At 43.2% G+C, this 24,390-nt stretch overlaps 1 protein-coding gene across 1 annotated transcript in view; it reads left to right on the plus strand.

The window, feature by feature from the left end:
• The window catches only part of LOC121536719 (SH3 domain-binding protein 4), a 57,080-nt gene that overhangs the window by 27,720 nt on the left and 4,970 nt on the right, over positions 1–24,390 (plus strand). Inside the window, exons 2-3 of the mRNA XM_041844176.2 lie at positions 7,275–7,504; positions 7,602–9,991. Coding sequence (XP_041700110.1) covers positions 7,378–7,504; positions 7,602–9,991 — 2,517 coding nt within the window. The 5' untranslated portion in view covers positions 7,275–7,377. The remainder of the gene's footprint in view (positions 1–7,274; positions 7,505–7,601; positions 9,992–24,390) is intronic.

Genomic DNA, 24,390 nt, shown 5'->3' on the forward strand with positions numbered 1-24,390 from the left:
CTCTATCTCTCTGTCTCTCATTTACACACACACACTCTTTCCTCTTTGAACGTAGGCTCAAACACATGCACACACAACAGGCTACACACACTGTAGACAGATCTTGATAGGCAGTCTATAAAGCAAGCATGTGAAATTGGGAATGCTGACAGGAAGTATGGGTAAAGTAAAAGTATGAGTCAAATTAGGGCAGCAGACATAGGACCATCCACTTGAATTGTAAAAAAGTAGCCTTGTTAATTTAAGTGGAAAAAGTACCCAACTGAAAATGAGTGTGTAACCGGCTGCATAGCCGACAGCCAGCGCTAGTGGAAAACACTGGTATACAGTGTGTTTACATCCCCTTTAGTGAGCATTTCTCCTTTGCCAAGATAATCCATCCACCTGACAAGTGTGGCATATCAAGAAGCTGATTAAACCGCATGATCATTACACAGGTGCACCTTGTGCTGGGGACAATAAAAGGTAACTCTAAAATGTGCAGTTTTGAGGGAACATGCAATTAGCATGCTGACTGCAGGAATGTCCATCAGAGCTGTTGCCAGATAATTGAATGTTGAATGTTGCCACCAATTACATTTTAGAGAATTTGGCAGTACGTCCAACCAGCCTCACAACCGCAGACCACGTTTAAGCACTCCAGTCCAGTACCTCCACATCCGGCTTTTTCACCTGTGGGATCGTCTGAGACCAGCCACCCGGACAGCTGATGAAACTATAGGTTCACACAACCAAAGTATTTCTGCACAAACTGTCAGAAACCGTCTCGGGGAAGCTCATCTGCGTGTTCTTCATCCTCACCAAGGTCTTGACCTGATTGCAATTCGGAGTTGTAACCGAATTCAGTGGGCAAATACTCACCTTTGATGGCCACTGGCACGCTGTAGAAGTGTGCTCTTCACAGATTAATCCTGGTTTCAACTGTACCGGGCAGATGGCAGACAGCGTGTATGACATCGTGTGGGCGAGTGGTTTGCTGATGTCAACGTTGTGAACAGAGTGCCCCATGGTGGGGTTATGATATGGGCAGGCATAAGCTATGGACACCGAACATAACTGCATTTTATCGATGGCAATTTGAATGCATAGAGATACCGTGGCGATCCTGAGGCCCATTGTCGTGCCATCCATCCGCCGCCATCACCTCATGTTTCAGCATGATAATGCAAGGCCCCATGTCGCAAGGATCTGTACACAATTCCTGGAAGCTGAAAATTTCCCAGTTCTTCCATGGCCTGCATACTCAACATACATGTCACCCATTGAGCAAGTTTATAACAGCGTGTTCCAGGTCCCGCCAATTTCCAGCAACTTCACAGAGCCATTAAAGTGGAGTGGGACCACATTCCACAGGCCACAATCAACAGCCTGATCAACTCTATGCAAAGGAGATGTGTTGCGTTGCATGAGGCAAATGGTGGTTACACCATACAGTGCATTCGGAAAGTATTCAGACCCCTTCCCTTTTTCCACATTTTGTTAAGTTACAGCCTTATTCTAAAATGAATAAAATGTAATTGTTTTCCTCAACAATATACACACAATACCCCATAATGATGAAGTGAATACAGGTTTTTAGATATTTTGCTAATTTATTAAACATAAAAAACTGAAATATCTTATTTACATAAATATTCAGACCCTTGGAAAGGCACACACCTGTCTATATAAGGTCCCACAGTTGACAGTGCATGTCAGAGCAAAAACTAAGCAATGACGTCGAAGGAATTGTCCGTAGTGCTCCGAGACAGGATTGTGTTCAGGCACCAATCTGGAGAAAGGTACCAAAACATTTCTGCAGCATTGAAGGTCCCCAAGAACACAGTAGCCTTCATCATTCTTAAATGGAAGAAGTTTGGAACCACCAAGACTCTTCCTAGAGCTGACCGCCCAGCCAAACTGAGCAATCGGAGAAGGGCCTTGGTCAGGGAGGTGACCAAGAACCCGATGGTCACTCTGAAAGAGCTCCACAGTTACTCTATGGAGATGGGAGAACCTTCCAGAAGGACAACCATCTCTGCAGCACTCCACCAACCAAGCCTTTATGGTAGAGTGGGCAGACAGAAGCCACTCCTCAGTAAAAGGCACATGACAACCCACTTGGAGTTTGCCAAAAGTCACCTAAAGGACTCTCAGACCATGAGAAACAACATTGTCTAGTCTGATGAAACCAAGATTGAACTCTTTGGACTGAATGCCAAGTGTCACGTCTGGAGGAAACCTGGCACCATCCCTACGGTGAAGCATGGTGGTGGCAGCATCAAGCTGTGGGGATGTTTTTCAGCGGCAGGGACTGGGAGACTAGTCAGGATCGAGGGAAAGATGAACGGAGCAAAGTACAAAGAGATCCTTGATGAGAACCTGCTCCAGAGCGCTCAGGACCTCAGACTGGGGCGAAGGTTCACCTTCCAACAGGACAACAACCCTAAGCACACAGCCAAGACAACTCAGGAGCGCCTTCGGCACAAGTCTCTGAAAGTCCTTGAGTGGCCCAGCCAGAGCCCGTCCTTGCATCCGATCAAACATCTCTGGAGAGACCTGAAAATAGCTGTGCAGGGCTTGAGAGGATCTGCAGAGAAGAATGGGAGAAACTCCCCAAATACAGGTGTGCCAAGCTTGTAGCGTCATACCCAAGAAGACTTGAGGCTGTAATCCCTGCCAAAGGTGCTTCAACAAAGTACTGAGTAAAGGGTCTGAAATGTCATTTTGTGAAAACCGCCTTGGCCTTTTGTTCTAGTTTTATGAGGAATCACCCTACTGAAATAAATCCCTGACTAGTTGCATGAAGCCATATTAACTTTGTATCTTCCCATTACGTGAATCAACGAGGCAGAGATTATGGCTGAGCAGCTAAGCAGAGCAGAAAGGGCATCTGAGATGTGAAGTGAGACTCCAAATGACATGCCATTGTTTGTGAAGTTGGCTTCAAACCTCATTTAGCTTTCTCTCTCCAAACGCTTTGTTAATCTGCTACTTTTGCAACTAGATTTACATCTCGGGTATCATCCTCTTTACCAATTGTTTCTGTGTGTTACATTCCAGAAGTCGCTTCCCGCTATTGTCCTTCTTGATCTGCTGCTGTGAGGTTAAGTAAGTACTGCAGGGTGGTCACTGGTCAAGGCCAGGAGATAGGTCTAGAGAGATGTAGACCACCCAGATGGACACAGTGGTGAAATGCTGCCTGGAGATCTGGCTATACTCCCAAACGGCCCACCTGGCGACGGAAAGGCGCCCTGTGTGAAAAATTCTACACTCAGGAAAAAAAGGTGCTATCTAGAACCTTAAAGGGTTCTTCGGCTGTCCCCATAGGAGAACCATTTGAAGAACCCTTGTTGGTTGCAGGCAGAACCCTTTTTGGTTCCATGTAGAACCCTTTCTACAGAGGGTTCTACATTCGGCTGTCCTCTGCACGGAGCACCTTAGCGTGCCGGTGCCCAGTCTGGGGCCGGCAACAGCCGAATAACCTTTTTTGAACCCTTTTTTCTAAGTGTATGAGAAACAGTGACATACATTCTGAATTACATACAAATATAAATGCCATATTGGTCTTTCACAGTCAGGACAAGCCAAGCTGTACTGTGCAAGTAGGCTAATAGTAGGCCTATCACAGGTTTCTGCCAGGTAAGCACAGGCTATTTTGTAGCTAGTTAACATTTTAATTGCGAAAAGTTTTTGGATCAGGCCTATCATTAGAATCATTACATTTTTCCTGTTTCTTAATTGTTTGAGATCTGTATGTTTTACTTCATATTATGAGGCATGTCTTACCTTGCTTCAAAGTAGCCTATAGCCAAGTAGCCTATAGCCCACCATAGAAACCTGAGGCAATTATTTTATAAAGACGTCCTCATATGCGTTCTCCTGTTCTAGTGTTTTTCTTTAATCTTTCTTTCTTTGTCCAGCAGCAGGCATTATCCTAGTCATATTAGCAACCCATGATAGTTGTTACGTCTTTAGATCTCTTTCTACATTTCTAATGGATATTTCCATCTCTGTCCATGAAACCGCTTGCATGTGCGGTGCACATTTTAGAACTGTGTTGTCCTGCATTTTGGAACATGCGCACATAGGCCTACCGCCGTCTGTACATTGCTGCGCTGAAAATGTGAAGAAATAATAGTTGATCAACATTTTGAGCTAAACATTTTGATCTGTTCCATCAGCCTTATTAATTGATACGGCGTATACCTCCACTACTGTACTTTAATATCTATCGTGGGGATTAAGAAGTGAGTAAACACAATGCCCACTGAAAAATAAGTGCATATACCCTCCACTACACCACTGCATGGACACATACATTTGACCATCAAATTCCCCCATACTCTTTATCAAAGGCTTGTGTTGGCAGTCTTAAGGACAGAGGAGTTCATCTTCACCACTTTGTGAAGCAATGTTGCATTCCTCACATCATACTTTTCTTTCACTTGCTGGTGCCTGGAGGAGCGCCCTTAGAATCAATCATGCTCTAGTAAAAACATGTCAGTGGTGTCATAAGCCCTTTCCTCCATGAAAACCCCCTCCCCAGAGCCTATGAGGTTACTGAATTATAGATGAATTGTAGTTTGTTGTGTGTCAAGAAACAGTGCTGTGTTCCACTGACCCACATCTGGTTACAACAATAGGGCAAAAGAGTTGAGCGATACGTTTTGTTTATAGTATTCTGCTGCATTTTGACCTCTTCAGTCTGGTTTTGCAAAGAGGTTTTAGAGTTTGGTGTTATTGGTACATAATCTCTTTGTCAGGAGAGCGTCTATAATAGTCACAACTGAAAGCCAGTGGTCACCAACCGGTCGACCATTCCTAGTCGATTAACAAACATTTCAGTTGAAAAGCCAACGATAAAGGCTGTATATAAAGGCTGTGATAAAGGCTTGCGCTCCTTTTTATTGTATTATTAATGTTCAACTGTTGGAGGTAGGTGCAGTTGATTCAGAAGCCCTGCGCACCGGGTAAGCAAAGTATTCCCATTTTGAACCATTTCATTTGTCTGAAAAGACAAACCGCGAGATCTGTGGCTAAATTGAGTGTGTCTACTGCGTTGGCCAATCAGATAGCTCAAATCACAGTGCCTACAGAGCTTCTACGACCCCGACCACAGCAAAGTCTGACACTAGCCTAAGTAAGATTTAATAACCTTTAAAACCATGACCACAGAGAGACTGTCATAGAATACAGCAAAGAGCTGCTGTTTTTATAAGAGCGTTCATGTTAAATTTTTATTCAGCACTGTCAACACTGTTATTATTCAACACTATTACAAAACATAAAATGCGCTTCTCCCTACTTCCACTCACGCTGCAGCTGCAGCTGAGACTAATGCCATGTTAAAACAACTGGGAACTCGGAAATCTCTAACTTCTGACTTCAGTGCGTTTAAGACAACTGGGAACTCGAAATTCCAAGTTGGAAACTCTGGCATCTTTCTAGACCCCTGACTTTCCGACCTGAAGATCACTGACGTCATGAAGTTCCCAGTTGTCTTGAAAGCACCATGACCATCAGATACAGGTACCATCAGTCCAGTAAAATACATTTTTTAATTATTTCAATTTATGCTCAGCTGTAATTTGCAAGTGCTACACCGACTGATCTATTTTATAATCAAAGCTCGAGTTTTTAAATATAATATGGTCTGAGAAGAACAATATTTGCAGGCATCTAGCCAACATGCTGTGATAATGTATTAGGCCTACTGCACAAACCTCATTCTTATAGATCTGTTTTTATTAGGTTAATGTTACATCTTTTAAGTCATGTAAAAAAAAAATCTGAGAGGTAGATCTCGGCTTGCTTTTTGACTTCGAAAGTGATCTTGACTCAGAAAAGGTTGGTAACCACTGCTCTAAGTCATATTACAGTTACAGCCTATTTATTTGTCAGAAACCACTGTGTGCTATTGCCTTCATACTGCACAGGGGAGCAGGCAGAGGGAGTTTTGGCACTTTACACAAGCCACCTCTCCTTGAGTGTGGGAGAGGCAGCAGATATGACTGATGTTTTGATGTGTGTTGCCGTTGGGTCATCTAAAAAATATGCGGAAAGAGAACGTTGACTAGCTGAGATGAGGTCTGGATTTTACCGTAAGTCATCAGTGAGAAGCAATACCTGGTCTGTTGTTTTGTTAAAAGCAGTAATAAATATAGGGCTTCATATAGGTTGTCTTGACCAAAACATTGTTTTAGCCAAAAAGTAGGCTGTAATAAAAGTTGTTATAATGTGATTCATGCAAATTTTGTCAGATTATTTTGGGCTGCAGCTCAAAGTGCTGTCTACTCTCCCTTCTGAAGAATCTGAGTCTGTGGGCTAAAATGTTTACTTGAAATCAAATTGACCTTTTTGGATATGCCCTTCATTTATCATTCTGTTTCCGTATGGGTCTTTCGCTATCCCTTTTCTTTCTCCAGGTCCTTTTTGATAGCCTTCAGTGCAGAACCGTCCTCTCCAAAGGATGATCAAGGTTAAAAAGTTTCACAGGGAAGGGAATGGATATGGAAATTAGCTCTACACACTATTTGTAACATACATATTCTAGAAATCGCTTTCACTGATATATCCTCTGATGGTTCGATATTTTTTTCAAAGTACAGGAGAACTGAGTGGAGCAAAAACCACAAACGCTTCAAAGTTAAAACAACATTTGGAGGACTCAAGGGTTTACTATTTCAAGCATAGCATAATGAAGGGCCCTGCTAACATCAACAGGATATATTTCAAAGACGAGAGAAGGCAAAAAAAGTTATTAAGTTGTCAGTTGCATTCTCTCAGGGCGACCTGCCTTTGGTATAGTATAACATAATGTAGAATGTCAAGGTTGTAGACCAAAGAGAGATGAGGTTAATACACTTCAGTGTCTATAGGGTTTCACAGTTTCACCTGAATTTCCAATAATAGTAATGCATACCTTGAAATCTCACATTGAATGTCCTCTCCACCCACCTTGAGGTAGAGGAATTTGTGTTTTGTGTGTGCAGGAATTACATGGTCAGACCCACCCCCAACCACACAAACACACATTGTAATTGCCAAATGCAAAATCCTATCTTCTGGGATGTGGAACTTGTAAATATCTGGGGGATATTTACATTGTGTCAACATTTGGCAATCCATTATTTTGCCTCTAAATTATATTAGTGAGCAGGTTGCAAGTCTGATATATTGTTCTAATCAGAATGAATCAGGCCCATTTAATGAGATTTTCATTTGTCGCTAAAAGTTAATTAGATAGAAATAAGCCATTTAGTTAATCCTGTTCTTTTCTATTTCACCTCCAGAGACTATGAAAGGCTGTTGACGACTAACTCTGCCATTGGCTGAAAGGGAACCCAGGATAGCAGCCTGAGCACATAGGTTGGGTGCGCAGGGAAATAACCAACAATGGCCGCCCATCGAATCAGAGCGACCAACAACAACAACATTGCACTGCCACGCTGCAAGTCAGAGGGGACACTCATTGATCTCAGTGATGGAGTGTCTGAATCTAACTGCCTCACAGACATCAAAGGTACGCTAATGAGGTTGATTGAATATTTGAGATATTCTGTCGTAGTATTGATAATCTGATAAAAGATTGATATTTTTTGGTGTTCTGTTTTTTGCAGTGCCTTCTCCCAGTGCCTTAAGACTGGACGCCACTGCCTCCTTTGGCACTGCCAGGGAAGTCGTTGCCATTAAGGATTACTGTCCCTCCAGCTTTACCACCCTCAAGTTCTCCAAGGGAGAACATCTCTTTGTGCTGGACACATCGGGTGGAGAGTGGTGGTACGCCCACAACAACACTGAGATGGGTTATATCCCTGCGGCATACGTCCAGCCCATCAACTACCGGGACTCCTCCTTCAGTGACAGCGGTATGATCGACAGCTTAGGAGACTGCTCTGTTGAGGAGGGAGCCAAGGAGCTGGACCTCCTTGGAGATTGGACCGGTGTGATTCTGAAACCCACTGCCCCCCAAAACGGCAACCCCTTTGCCCCCCATCACCAGCCCCTTTGTCGTAGCGCCACCAACCCTTTCCTCAATGGAGCCTTTCAGGGTTCGCTGGATCAGAACAGTAATGAGAACAGTAAGTCAGTGGATCTTCTTCTTTTTGACACCCTAGCTCCCTCTGTCCCACCAAACTCCACCAGCAGCACTGTCAACATCAATGGCTTTGGCAGTGGCATCTTTGATCTGAACCCCATCAGCCCCAGCCTGGGAGTGGGCCAGACCTTACGCAGGGACAACCCATTCTTCAGGAGCAAGCGATCCTACAGTCTCTCAGAACTTTCCATCCTGCAGGCTCAGAATGACGCCCCACAGGCATCCTCAGGTTTCTTTGGAGGCCTGAAAGCCCCTGCGCCTGAGCAGTTCCAGAGCAGAGAGGATTTCCGGGAAGCATGGCTCAATCACCGCAAGCAAGCCAGGTCCTGCCATGACCTGGACTCCTTGGGCCAGAACCCAGGCTGGGGCCAAACGCAGCCGGTGGAGACCAACATTGTCTGCCGTCTAGACGGTTCTGGAGGAGCCGTCCAGCTTCCAGACACCAGCATCAGCATTCACATCCCTGAGGGCCACGTGGCCCCTGGAGACACCCAGCAGATCTCCATGAAGGCCCTGCTGGACCCACCTCTGGAGCTCAACAACGACCGCTGCACCACTGTGAGCCCAGTTGTGGAGATCAAACTCAGCAACATGGAGACCAAAACCACTGTCACCCTTGAGATGAAAGTGTCAGTTGTGGTGAAGAAGGAGAGCAGACAGACGACAGAGGTCATGTGTGTGAGGAGTGACTGCAAGGAGGGCCCCTACACACCAATCCCACAGCCGTACATGTATGGGGACACCGTCCAGGTCTGTCTGGATAACCTTGAGCCCTGCATGTATGTGTCTGTTGTGGCCAAGGCCCAGTTGGTTGCTCCAGACACCACAGTTTGGGATAACGTGGTGAAGAAGGTCACCCTGGGCGTCTATGGGCCCAAGCACATTCACCCATCCTTTAAGACTGTGGTGGCTATCTTCGGCCATGACTGTGCCCCAAAGACATTACTGGTGAGTGAGGTGGGGAGGCAGGCCCACTCTGCCCCTCCAGTGGCCCTTCAGCTCTGGGGGAAGCACCAGTTTGTCCTGGCTAGACCACAGGATCTACTGGTCGGGGTTTACTCCAATATGGCCAACTATGAGGTCAAGGCCAGTGAGCAGGCCAGGGTGGTCAGGGGGTTCCAGGTCAAACTAGGAAAGGTTAGCCGGCTTGTCTATGTGATCTCCTCACGCACTGCTGACGATATCTCAGATTTTACATTGCGGGTCCAGGTCAAGGATGACCAGGACTGTATTCTCGCCCAGTTCTGCGTTCAAACACCAACACCTCCACCCAAGACTGGTCCACGGACGTCTGCGCAGAGGCGCTTCCTGAAGAAGAAGGAAGTAGGGAAAATTGTCTTGTCCCCGCTGGCCATCACTACCAAGTACCCTGTGTTCCATGACCGACGAATCCACAACCTGAAGTTTGGCAAGTTTGTCAAAACAGTAATCCGGCAGACCAAGAACCAATACTTACTGGAGTACAAAAAGGGGGATTACGTTGCCCTTCTGAGCGAGGAGAAAATCAAACTGAAGGGACAGTTGTGGACTAAGGAATGGTACATCGGTTACTATCATGGTAGGACGGGACTTGTCCATGCAAAAAATGTTCTGGTGGTGGGGAAAGTGAAGCCCATTTACTTCAGCGGTGCTGAACTTACCACTACACTCTTACTGACGCAGATACTAAAGCCCAGCAAGTTCCTGACGTACATCTATGCCTCTGTGAGGACTATACTGATGGAGAACGTAGGAAGCTGGAGGGCGTTTGCTGATGCCTTGGGTTACGTCAACCTACCACTGACACATTTCTGCCGTACAGAGCCGGACAGTGAGCCTGAGAGGGTGGCGTCTGTTCTGGAGAAGCTGAAGGAGGACTGCAACAATGCAGAGGGCAAGGAGAGGAAGTCCTTCCAGAAGGAACTGATGACTGTAAGTAATGGCCACAGGCCGAATTTGGCTCATGGGTGGTTTTATCCCCCCCCCGCCCCAAGTTTTCTGAGCAAAAATAATAATATACAGTTGAAGTCGGAAGTTTACATGCACTTAGGTTGGAGTCGTTGAAACTAGTTTTTCAACCACTACACACATTTCTTGTTAACAAACTATAGTTTTGTCAAGTCGGTTAGGACATCTACTTTGTGCATGACACAAGTAATTTTTCGAACAATTGTTTACAGACAGATTATTTCACTTATAATTCACTGTATCACAATTCCAGTGGGTCAGAAGTTTAGAAAAAGCCACTGCTCTTTACTAAGATTAAATGTCAGGAATTGTGAAAAACTGAGTTTAAATGTATTTGGCTAAGGTGTATGTAATCTTCCGACTTGGGTGAATTTTGGCCCATTCCTCCTGACAGAGCTGGTGTAACTGAGTCAGGTTTGTAGGCCTCCTTGCTCGCACACGCTTTTTTAGTTCTGCCCACACATTTTCTATAGGATTGAGGTCAGGGCTTTGTGATGGCCACTCCAATACCTTGACTTTGTTGTCCTTAAGCCATTTTTCCACAACTTTGGAAGTATGCTTGGGGTCATTGTCCATTTGGAAGCCCCATTTGCGATCAAGCTTTAACTTCCTGACTGATGTCTTGAGATGTTGCTTCAATATATCCACATAGTTTTCCTTCCTCATGATGCCATCTATTTTGTGAAGTGCACCAGTCCCTCCTGCATCAAAGCACGCCCACAGAATGATGCTGCCACCACCGTGCTTCACGGTTGGGATGGTGTTCATCGGCTTGCAAGCATCCCCCTTTTTCCTCCAAAAATAACGATGGTCATTATGGCCAAACAATTATATTTTGGTTTCATCAGACCAGAGGACATTTCTCCAAAAAGTACGACCTTTGTCCCCATGTGCAGTTGCAAACCATAGTCTGACTTTTTTATGGCGGTTTTGGAGCAGTGGCTTCTTCCTTGCTGAGCGGCCTTTCAGGTTATGTCGATATAGGACTCGTTTTACTGTGGATATAGATACTTTTGTACCTGTTTCCTCCAGCATCTTCACAAGGTCCTTTGCTGTTGTTCTGAGATTGATTTGATCTCTAGGAAGCAGAACGTGTCTCCTTTCTGAGCGGTATGACGGCTGCATGGTCCCATGGTGTTTATACTTGCGTACTATTGTTTGTACAGATGAACGTGGTACCTTCAGGCGTTAGGAAATTGCTCCCAAGGATGAACCAGACTTGTGGAGGTCTACAGTTCTTTTTCTGAGGTCTTGGCTGATTAATTTTGATTTTCCCATGATGTCAAGCAAAGAGGCACTGAGTTTGCAGGTAGGCCTTGAAATACATCCACAGGTACACCTCCAATTGACTGAAACTATGTCAATTAGCCTATCAGAAGCTTCTAAAGCCATGACATCATTTTCTGGAATTTTCCAAGCTGTTTAAAGGCACAGTCAACTTAGTGTATGTAAACTTCTGACCCACTGGAATTGTGATACAGTGAATTATAAGTGAAATAATATGCCTGTAAACAATTGTTGGAAAAATTACTTGTGTCATGCACAAAGTAGATGTCCTAACTGACTTGCCAAAACTATAGTTTGTTAACAAGTAATTTGTGGAGTGGTTGAAAAATGAGTTTGAATGACTCCAACATAAGTGTATGTAAACTTCCAACTTCAACTGTATACAGTACCAGTCAAAAGTTTGGACACACCTACTCATTACAGGGTTTTTCTTTATTTTTACTATTTTCTACATTGTAGAATAATAGTGAAGACATCAAAACGATGAAATAATACATATGGAATCATGTAGTAACCAAAAACTGTTAAACAAATCAAAATATATTTTATATTTGAGATTCATCAAATAGCCACCCTTTGCTTTGATGACAGCTTTGCACACTCTTGGCATTCTATCAACTAGCTTCATGAGGTAGGCAACTGGAATGCATTTCAATTAACAGATGTGCCTTCTTAAAAGTGCATTTGTGGAATTTATTTCCTTCTTAATGCATTTGAGCAAATCAGTTGTGTTGTGACAAGGTGGGGGGTATACAGAAGATAGCCCTATTTGGTAAAAGACCAAGAGGATAAGTTCATTAGAGTTACCAGCCTCAATTGCAGCCCAAATACATGCTTCACAGAGTTCAAGTAACAAACACATCTCAACATCGACTGTTCAGAGGAGACTGTGTGAATCAGGCCTTCATGGTCGAATTGCTGCAAAGAAACTATTACTAAAGGACACCAATTAGAAGAACAGACTTGCTTGGGCCAAGAAATACGAGCAATGGACATTAGACCGGTGGAAATGTGTCCTTTTTTCTGGAGTCCAAATTGGATATTTTTGGTTCCAACTGCCGTGTTTTTGTGAGTGTGGGTGAACAGATTATCTCTGCATGTGTATTTCCCACCGTAAAGCATGGAGGACGAGGTGTTATGGTGTGGAGGTGCTTTGCTGGTGACACTGTCTGTGATTTATTTAGAATTCAAGGCACAGTTAACCAGCATGGCTACTACAGCATTCTGCAGCGATACGCCATCCCATCTGGTTTAGGCTTAGTGGGACTATCATTTGTTTTTCAACAGGACAATGACCCAACACACCTCCAGGCTGTGTAAGGGCTATTTTAGCAAGAAGGAGAGTGATAGAGTGCTGCATCAGATGACCTGGCCTCCACAATCCCCCGACCTCAACCCAGTTGAGATGGTTTGGGATGAGTCGGACTGCAGAGTGAAGGAAAAGCAGCCAACATTTGCTCAGCATATGTGGGAACTCCTTCAAGACTGTTGGAAAAGCATTCTAGGTGAAGCTGGTTGAGAGAATGCCAAGAGTGTGCAAAGCTGTCATCAAGGCAAAGCCGTGGCTATTTGAAGAATCTCAAATATAAAATATATTTTGATTTGTTTAACACTTTTTTGGTTACTACATGATTAATATGTGTTATTTCATAGTTTTGATGTCTTCAGTATTATTCTACAATGTAGGAAATAGTAAAAATAAAGAAAAACCCTGGAATGAGTAGGTGTGCCCAAACTTTTGACTGGTACTGTATATATATTTTTTATTCGTTGTTGGACATAAAATACTTTCAAGACACCAGCAAATCAGCTTCAAGTGATTACAATTTTGGAAATCTGTTCCCAAGTATTCCCACGCATAATAGAGAGACGTGATCGTATACCAATGTAAGCAAAGTTGGAAATTATTATGTTTTAGTCAAATATTATATATGTTTGGGCTTCTTGCGGTCAATTTGCAGTCTACAAATTATTTGTCATTATGTTCCGGCCCCCCGACCATCCGCTCAATAAAAAATCTTCCCGCGGCTTAATCTAGTTGATGAACCCTGGCCAAGGGCCTTGAGGTCTTTTTTCTATTTTGTCGCAGATGAGTTAGCGTTTCCTTTCAGTTATTCTTCAGTCTTAAATATCATATCGAAGTAAACTTGGAGTCACGCGATGATATTGTGTGGTCCTCCCACTACGACTCAGGAAAGCATGCAGTACATTAGTCTACAGATTAAATAAATTCTGAAGAACTTCACTGGGTGGTGAATGTGCATGGTGATGAGGTTGATGTGCCTTTCTAATAAATATTGAGGGTCTTATTCTGATGACATGATGATTGAGCTGGGCTGCCATTTGACATAAAAAGAATCTTGCTCTTTTTGTCCATAATAATCTCATCATGTAGGCCAGTGTTTCCCAACTCCAGCCCTCGAGTACCCCCAACAGCACACATTTTTGTTGTAGCCCTCGACAAGCACACCTGATTCAACTTGTCAACTAATCATCAAGCCCTCAATGAGTTGAATCAGGTGAGTTTGTCTGGGGCTACAACAAAAATGTGTGCTGTTATGGATCCTGGAGGACTGGAGTTGGGAAACACTGATGTAGACTATACCCACACTGTATCTGCAAGCTGTTGGCTAGAGTGCACATGCCAAGACCAGAGTGGGCACATTCGCTATATAACACATTTTGTTTTTGACAAAACCATCAGTAGAGTTGAAAATGCGGGAATTTAACCGCAAAAGTTATTTTATGTGCACTTCGTCATCACGCACAGCCTTTTATCCGCAACAAGTCAATTTGATGGAATCACTTTGCTGGTGGGAAAATGTGCATATTGTTTTTATGCAGATTTTATAATATTTGCAGGAAAATCTGTCACCAATTGGATGGAAACCTAGGTTATGTGTTTATAACTTTTGTTTCTTCTGTTTGTTCTAGTTTGCATGTTTGTGTCTTGTGTTTGGTCTTGTGTGTGCACTGTGCCTGCACCTGTCTCTGTCATTGTGTGTCTAGCTTTGGTATTTTTCATGTCAGTCGTGGCTTTGGTTCCTTATCTACTTACAGCTGATTGAGGCTATGGTCCAGTGGGCTAATTCTGTTGAGAGTGCAGTCAATAAGTGCTGCGTGGGCATCAGGGTCTAATGGGGACTAGGGAGTTGTGGAGAGCAGCAGAATATTTTGGCACAGTCCAACCACCACTTCGGTCTTGTAAATCACATTGAGTTAGAGATACTGTATGTGCTGCATTCGTAAATCCAAATGATGGCTCACCCTGCCTTGATAATGCTCCGTCTTCATTTCAAGTCATAATGTGTAAATCAGCAGCAGTTGCAAAGTTAGCGGGGAGGCCGTGGTAGTGGGCATGGCAAATGGTGCGGTTTTAGAGGCCCTCCTCTTGGACTCAGAGACAAAATGTTGCTGTTTTAAAGCAAATTTCCTGCAATTCTACACATTTTGCCATGCGGCGGAGAGAACATTTTACAGGTTTAAAGCTAATTTCCTATAATTCTACACATTTTACCATGGCTTATGCCATGTTCTTATTTATGCTTGCTGAGTGACTCAAACGTTATTTAAAAAATCAATGGGGGCCCCATGCCATGCCATTTTTTGAATTTTAGATTCTCCCTGACTGTCTAGTTTTTATTTTGGTGATTGTTAGTTCTTAAAGATTATCTTATTTAAAAAATATATACTGTAGCTCCGTTATCTTTTTCTACATACTTTATATCATGGTTTCGTCGTCCCGATAAAACACATTTTTGGGTGTGGAGGCAACAATTTAGCCCCGCCACTTTTAAATGAATATAGGGGAAACATTGAACATGATAAATTCACAGACAGATTGAAGAATAGAGCCATAGAAGCATGTTATACTGTATGGATTAGCAATATATCTGATGAATACTGTTCCCCTCATGTTGCTGAGGGAGTGCCCCTTTCAGAGAGTATCATTGTGCTCCCTGTTCTCTTTCATAGGTGAGATTCATGTCACGCCGTAACAATGACATTGATATTAGGTGAGACTGTTTCCCCTCAAATGTGTCTGAGACGGAAGACAGGGCACACACCAGATATAACTATTGTTGTCATCTTTTAACATCTGCATTATTCAGTCAGCACTGTCCCCATTGGTGACCCTGGCGTGTCAAGACTCTCATTAACACTGTAGCCTCACCACACCCACTAATAGACCAGAAACCAGCTGGTTTGGGACTGACTTGGAAACGTTTCCTGAAAACCCAACCCTTTTCTGTCTGTTTCCCTTTCTCACATTATTGTGTGCAAATATGTTGTCCTCAAGACAGTTTCATTCAGTATTTCCCAGTATTGCCTCTGGGAAAATTGGCAGCAGGTCCTGCAATAAGTTTCTATTCAGACCAATATTTAAACATTTTTCAATATGTAGTCTCTCCTTCCCTCATGTTTCAAAGTGTTGACAACCTCTGAGATGTGATGTCGATTTTAAATCATTGATTTTTGTCATATGCGTGTCAATATAATTCAAGTTCGAAACAGTATGTGCTATGTGAGAATGTTCACAAACTTAAAGTGCAAGAATACTCAAAACGTCAGTCTCACTCGCTCTCAGTACATTCGTAATGATTTTCTTTTTTTCAGTAACATTCCTTTGCTGAAGTCCCTTAGAGGTCATGGTCATAATAGAACAGGCTCTGAGGTAAGATGGAACATAAACACTATATAATTAACTTCGGATTGTAAACACTAATTACAACCATTTATAGACATAGTGGAGCTTCACTGTGGAGAAGAAGAACTATATATAAAGACGAGTCCGTGCTGGATAAAGACGTGTCCTCCACAACACTTCCCATTTCTCAGGCTCAGTTGTTTGGTGTACACTTTGTAATGATGTGATACAATCAGTACAATTAGTTGGGTGTGTTTTCCCTTTTCAATGTACATAGAACATCTTGGCAAATAGGATGTACTTCATTGGATGGACCTTTGGAAGCGATGGTGCAGCAACCAGTAATACTGATATCATCACTGAATTCAAAAGTATTCACAAAGTGGCATACTTAGAGCAAACTAATCCAGCCTTGCATGCATAGAATGTACAACTCCTGATTAATAACTACCAAAGACATTCACAAACACTCTTTTAGTTTATTTATGGAAAATACCGCAGTCTATACAACTTCACACAAGGTTATTTGGTACTTATGCAACAAGAGTTGAAATGGGGACTATAAAGTTAGAATCCACTTCCTCCCACTGAGAGGATGTTAGTGTTATTGAGGCCCCACTGAGATATCCTCACATTCTAAGGCAGGCTACAAGGGAACCAACGCATGCCGGATGGATATCTGTTAGCAACCAGTGTGTCTACACCAACCCACCTATCCAGCTTCACAAATTAGGATTGATGTCTAGGTTAGTCAAATCTAATTTAGGTAACCGCTGTTCCTGTGTGCACAACAATAACTAACAGTTGTTGCTTGTTTACCCTGGTTTTTCAAGAGGAGTTTTGTGTACTGAAAAGTGGGCACTGTGGCTTTTTAAGTGCATATATTGTGTGCAATTTTATAAGAAGCATCTTTTTGCAGCTGTTTATCCCCCAAACAATAGATTGCTTACATTGTGGTGGGCTTCAATTGCGGTCGTCTGAGTCTTAGTATGTGGCTGTCAATTTAATTACCGTCTCTCTGCAATTAAGTCTTTTCTCTGACACTGAAAATAATCCCTCCTGATTCACTTGCATATCATTTGACGCAGAGCTGAGAGCGTATTTTTAGATACAAAGCAAAGGAAATCAAAAGGATTGTGTGCGCCTCAGAGAGAGAGATGACAGCCTTTGTGCTTGAGCATCTGAAGGCATGCACATTTTCTCTCATTGTTCAGGAAAAAATGAATGATCAGCAATGTGTTAGACATGGGCCTATATCCAGTCATCCCAAATAGAGAGAGATTCCTGTTATTTCCCCCCTCTACTTCCCCCTTTTGACCTTTTCTTAGTCGGTGGAACTGCATTGCTCTGCATTGCCTGTAGTTATTGCCTATTGAAGCATAATCCAATTACTTAGAAACATTTTCTATTTCAAAACAAATAAATGGAAAATGAGTTTGCATATGGTAATGGTGACCACCAATTGAACTCCACTGCTAAACCACAAAACTTCAGTGCCCGTGCTAAATCCATCTCTAGCAGCGAGCTTGTGAACTTTGTTTTAATGAAACCTGCAATGCCTATGAGGTTATCTTATGACCACATATGATAAAGTATGTTTTGTACATTCTGTTAATTGTGCATGTTTATTTCATTCAAGACTCAGCTCTGATATGCTTTTGTGACCTAGCAAATTTGCCCATGACTGATTGTGTAGGAGTTGAGCTATGAATGTATAATTCAGAGCTGGGTTAATCAAGTACTAATTGAAGTTCAGTCTAATCTGCATTTGACAACAAAAAAACTAAACAGGTTTTGAGCCTGATAATTAAGCCGACCACAACCAGACAGTATTCTCTTCCTGGTACATACATACAATCCTCCAGGTTTTGGAGAACAAGCCCCCAGATTCACGGTAGACTTTGGTAGTGAAATAAGGAGCTCATCAAGGGAACGTGTCGAGATCGATCATGTTGCATTGCTCTGCTAACAGGCATGATGGACCATTTGTTACAAACACGAAGCCTCAAGCAAGCTAAATAGAAAGAGTGGAACGTTCACTCTGTCACATCAGATATCCTTTCAGCAGCACTACATTGTAACATTGACAGAATGCCCTCTATTTAGTGCATATTTTTGTCAGGTACAGACTTGCCCAAACAGATGAAACAGTGGTGGACTACAGTACACCTCAGCAAGAGACGGACTGTAAAATTATGCTGGTACAGAAAATATGACAAACTTTGCTTACGACCCTCATAGTTTTGAATATATTGACTGTTTTTGTTTACTGGCCGATTTAGACCTACCCCACTTAACCTGCACTCACTCATTTTTCTCCAGTATCCATGAGTCAACAAAGCTCAAATATCTTTAAATCAACATAGGTATGAACAGGTCGTTTATCCAGAAAATAAATATTGGCCACTTCTTTTTGCACACATTTGCATGTGTCTGGCTGTGTGCATAGTGTATGTGTGTGTGTGTGTGTGTGTATGTGTGTGTGTATGTATGTACCAGCTGTCACCTAGTCTAAGTTCATATTTGTGCCCTGCTTTTTAACACATTTAAACTGCACATGCCCCCCGTGTTTACAAAATGGCCACTTGCATAGTATGTGTGCAATAATCACCACATTAACACTTGGCTATTGATTTTACCATTTCAGCCAAATGCACTTGAGTCTAGATGAAATTAAAACTGTAAATTGTCCTCAGCATTAAGCTTCTTCAGTTATGTTTCCCAACTGTTTTAAGATTTAGGGCTGGACAAGATCATCAGCACAATAATAATACTAAAACAATTCCCAAGGGTTGACTTGACACATACTCTCTTGTGCTCTGTTTTGTCTGGCAGTTTTATGTAATCCCAAATAGAAAGAACCCAATATTCTGTGAGATAGAGAGATTCTCACTCATATTTTGTCAGACCTTCCTTACTGTATGTATGAAATCAAGCTCCAGCTGTGGCGTCTCTGCTCTGACATCAAACATCCAGCCCTGTCACTGACTGAGAGACTAAAAGAAGCAGAAACACCACATTGTTGTTGTTTATTGTGTGTATTAAGTATTATAGACTCTTAGTGGGCTTGTATCAACCCCAGTCTGAGGACTAGAGGTCTGTGTGTAATGGCCGTGGCGTTTGGCGTCTGATGGACGTGGGCAAGGACATGTCTCTGTGGAGGATCACAGTCCCACAGATGTTTCCTGTCTCATTGTTAAGACTAAACAGAAGTGCCAGTTATGGACCAAGAGGCGCCTGCATTCCACACCACCTCCCCTTGCCCCTCACATAGCCCCTCTACCTCAACTCGGCTATGACCAGACAACTATGCAGAAACACTCTACAGAACTGCCTGTTCTGTCTGGTGTTGTTGAGCCATGAATTGGAGACCAGTGAGTGTGCTATGTACTGTTGTGTATATATACTGACTTCAGTTTTAAGACGGGTTCTGAGCCACCATTGCACCCATTCCACAAATAGGATTTGGAAAAAGAGGAAAAATCTGGAGGAGGTTCTAAACTGCGCAGGTGGGCACCCCATTGTGTCCTACACTAAAAGGTATTTAGTTCCCAACCACTCACGCACACAACTCTGTAGCAGACCCCTCCCGAGTCCTAATCCTCATGCTTTGAATTATTTGCAGAGAGAGCGAGCAAGAGATCCCTGCAGTTGATAGCACTCGGGAGTAATAATAACAATCTATTTCTAGAAGATTACTTTGAAAGCGGCCATCGGGATGATTATGTGCAGTTAGCTCTGTGTTGCCATTTCTTTACACAGACCCCATTTTTTTTCTGCATCCCTAGACATCTTCTGTTCTTCACTTCCTGCTCAACACTCTCCCTTCCTACTTCCTTTAGCAGTAGGGTGTGGCCAACTGCTGTGCTGGTACAGTTGACAGCTCTACACATCTGTCTCTCTCCGAAGAGACGTTGTTTGTGTGTTCCTCTTCTGCCAGTCTGGGTAGAATGGACGAGGTTCACACAGAGGGCAGAGTGTCACGAACAGAACCCAGAATTCTCTAATCTCAGCTCAGCAGACTCCTGTTCGGTTGAGAGTATAAAGGCGATCAGTTGGATTTGTGTATCCAGAACAGGAAAACAGGAAGAGATATAGTACATGTTGAAAGGGAAAGTAGAACTAAGTAGAGTAGGGGTTCTCAAACTTTTTGGGGCCGGGGACCCCTTTTGTAATAGCAAATTCATCAGGGACCCCCTCATAACTCCAGTGAGATAGAAATAGCATACAAGGAGTTTAAACTATGACTTTGGCAGTGCATGGCCGGACAAACCAAGTTTCGGGCCCTGGGTAGGAACATTTTAAAGGCCCACCTCTTGGCATTGGAGATAACATTGAGCAGTTTAAGCTAATTCTACAGGCCTCTGTTTTGATAAAAAGCTGAGGGATGGGCCTGGAGCAATGTAACCACTCTCAAATTCATAGACCGGGCTATGGATGCAAGGATTGACCATCCATAATATCAACATTATAGTTTTAACAATGTTTTCAGGCTATGTATTGTTTGTTTACATTTACATTGTTTACAAACATAGGAGTAAAACAAGCTTATATTTTGGGTTCTGATTGGGTATGACAGTTGAACTAAGCACATGAGGCATTTATAAATTATATTTTTCAAGAATAAATGGGGTATATCATGGTATGCCATACCAAAAATGTATGTAGAAACTAAAGATTCTAGCTTTAAATTACTGTGCATTTATTTAAAAAAATATATAATAATTGGTTGAAAATGTATAATTGGTGAAGCACTGTGGATACCAATATCCCTGTCACCCTCCCAGGCCCATGTTGCACAGGGTTAAATAAATACAAGAACATACATTGTAGATTAATAATATTACATTGTATTGTATTTCATTGTATTTTATTACACCCTCAAATTATTCTACAGATCCCTTGGCCAAAGTTTGTTTAATCTGTTGGTAGAAATACTCATAAAAAATATGAAATGTTATTTTGAGATCTGGCCGCGGGCCCCTGCAGTAGAACCCCTGAAGTAGAGGGCAAGAGTGTGACTGAGATACACATTAGAGTGAGTGGCTGAGATGGGAAGAGCGACAAGGGAACATTTCAGACAGAAATGGAGATGGAGAGCGAGATGATGAAAGAGAAAAAGATGGAAGTAGAGATATTTAAGTCAAGGAATGGGAGAAAATGGAAAGATAAGGAGGAGGCTGGAGAGACGAGATTGCTATTCTTCAAGAAGCATCACGTTCCTCAAATGAACTGCCTCAGTTCTCAACCTGCCATTGATCACTCGGAGCTATCCTTAGATCTTGCTTTCATACACTTTCATACACATTGTTTTCAACTAGAAGACGATACCTCAAAGACTGATTCACACTGTGTTAAGACGCATACCGCAGAGATCCCCCTGCCTGACTGCCCCTTTCAGAAATATGCCTGACAGATTTGCATTCTCACTTTGACAGTGAGATGATTTATTGAGTTGAGAAGATGCAGTGTCTCTATGCACTGATGTCTGCATTGATGTCTTTGTGACATTTAGCTAAACCAGTCGCAGGGAGACACACACACACACAAACACTTGCACGCACAATTCTTGACACAAACGGGTGCGCCTGTCAAAGGCACTTACATTTTTTGTCTTGCCCATTCACCCTCTGAATGGCACACATACACAATCCATGTCTCAAGGCTTAGAAAGCCTTCTATAACCTGTCACCTCCCCTTCATCTACACTGATTTGAAGTGGATTTAACTTTAATTTTTTTATTTCACCTTTATTTAACCAGGTAAGCCAGTTGAGAACAAGTTCTCATTTACAGCTGCGACCTGGCCAAGATAAAGCAAAGCAGTGCGATAAAAACATCAACACAAAGTTACATATGGGGTAAACAAAACATAAAGTCAAACATCTAGTTTGGATTGTAGGATGGCCGGGGTGTTAAGCATATCCCAGTTTAGGTCACCAAGCAGGACGAACTCTGAGGACAGATGGGGGGCAATCAATTCACATATGGTGTCCAGGGCACAGCTGGAGGCTGAGGGGGGTCTGTAGCAAGCGGCAACAGTGAGAGACTTATTTCTGGAAAGGTGGATTTTTAGAAGTAGGAGCTCAAACTGTTTGGGCACAGACCTGGATAGTATGATAGAGCTCTGCAGGCTATCTCTAAAGTAGATTGCAACTCCACCCCCTTTGGCAGTTCTATCTAGACGGAAAATGTTGTAGTTGGGAATGGACATTTCAGAATTTTTGGTGGCCTTCCTAAGCCAGGATTCAGACACTGCTAGAACATCAGGGTTGGCGGGGTGTGCTAACGTAGTGAATAACTCAAACTTAGGGAGGAGGCTTCTGATTTTAACATGCAAAAAAACAATGCTTTTACGGTTACAGAAGTCAACAAATGATAGCTCCTGGGGAGTAGGAGTGATTCTGGGGGCTGCAGGGCCTGGGTTGACCTCTACATCACCAGAGGAACAGAGGAGGACTAGAATGAGGATACGGCTAAAGGCTTTAAGAACTGGTCTTCTAGTGCGTTGGGTACAGAGAATAAAGGTTGCAGATTTCCGGCCGTTGTAGAATAGATTCAGGGCATTATGTACAGACAAGGATATGGAAGGATATGAGTACAGTGGAGGTAAACCTAAGCGTTGGGTAACAATGAAAGAGATAGCATCACTGGAGGCACCGATTGAGCTGGTCTCCGCGTGTATGGGGGGTGGAACAAAGGAGCTATTTGAGGCAGTTTGATAGGGACTTGGGGCTCTACATTGAAATGGTATAATAAGACCTAACTGGAACAGCAATAGGCAAGGCATATTGACATGGGAGAGAGGCATAAAGCAATCACAGGTGTTATTCGAGAGAGCTAAGACAACAACTGGTAATGGCGATGAAAGTTTGGGCTGAGGCTAAACAGATAAACAGGACAGGGTACCGTGTAAAGGAACAGTCCAGCAGGCATCAGCTGTGCAGCTGAGTGATCATAAGGTCCAGTGAACAGCAATATGTGAGTCCGAGAGCAGTTCGAATTGGTGCTACAGCACAGGCTAGCAGGAAGCACGGCTTTTGTTTGCGTGTGCTAGCGGGCCGGAGCTAGCAGATGGATCTTCGTGGTCGTCACAACGGGAAGCCTGTTGAAACCACAGACGATTACGTCGGCAGACCAGTCGTGATGGATCGGCGGGGCTCCGTGTCGACTCTAGGAGGTCCCGTCCGGTTGACAGAGAGGTAGATAGCCGGGAGATGGGCTTGACTCGAGGCTAGCTCAAGGCTGATTAGCCAACAACAACATCCATTTGGTTGCAGCTAGCTAGTTGCGATGATCCGGTGTTAAAGGTCCAGTGATTCCGGCAGATAAACCGATATGTTCTGGGTCGATAATGCGCTGTGCAGACAGTGCAGACTAGCCGATAATAGTCCAGGCTAGAGCTGGCTGGTAGGTAGTGCAGGCCTCGGACAATGGTGAAAAACCGCTAACGGTGGCCAATAGCAAGTAGCTAGTTAGCTGGCTACTCCCGTCCGGTAGACAGAGAGGTAGATAGCCGGGGTATGGGCCTGGCTCGAGGCTAGCTCAAGGCTAACTGGTGCTTGCTTCAGGGGCAGTGGTGATTAGCCAACAGCAACATCCATTCGGTTGCGGCTAGCTAGTTGCGATCCGGTGTTAATGTCCAGTGATTCAGTTATTCCAGCAGAAAATCCGATGTTCTGGGTGAAAACCGCTAACGGTGGCTAATAGCAAGTAGCTAGTTAGCTGGCTAGCTAGTTTCAACTGGAGTCTAGATAAAAGGTAAGTCAATAATAGAATCCGTTCCACATTGAGTGAGGCGGGTTGCAGGAAAGTATATTTAGTAGAAGGATGAAAAGTGTGATAGGGAAATATGTACGAAAAATACAAAAATATACAAAAAAGACAGGCTATTTACACGGACACACACAGAGTACACGACCGCACTGCTACGCCATCTTTGATTACACTAGTGAAATCAATAAGGGATCATAGCTTTCACCTGGATTCACCTGGTCAGTCAATGTCATGGAAAGATCAGGTTTTGTTAATGTTTTGTATACTATACTTGTATAATTTCTCTTCAGCCGTCTATGATGGTATTTGGCCTAAAGCTGTGTAAATGGCAGTTAGCTCAAACTTCATTGAATCCTGTCACAATGCCGACGTGGTTATCATACGACTCTTGACAGCATGACTTTATGACATGTCAAGTGTGTCACGCGTCATTACAGTAGTAACACTGCATCTCCTATTAAGTCTTAAAGCCTGTTGCTATATTCATTATATTCTGTGATCATAATAGCTCACCACACATCCATTCAGCCCCTCACCCCTCAACAGTGGACATATTGTCGACTATATCCAACCCTTAGTGTGAATAGATGTCATTTTTGGATCTCCACTCTTGCCCTCATAATCTTTGGTAATACTTGGCAGCAGCCTTCACA

Source organism: Coregonus clupeaformis, chromosome 23 (assembly GCF_020615455.1).
Source record: "Coregonus clupeaformis isolate EN_2021a chromosome 23, ASM2061545v1, whole genome shotgun sequence".
NCBI classification, from domain to species: domain Eukaryota; kingdom Metazoa; phylum Chordata; class Actinopteri; order Salmoniformes; family Salmonidae; genus Coregonus; species Coregonus clupeaformis.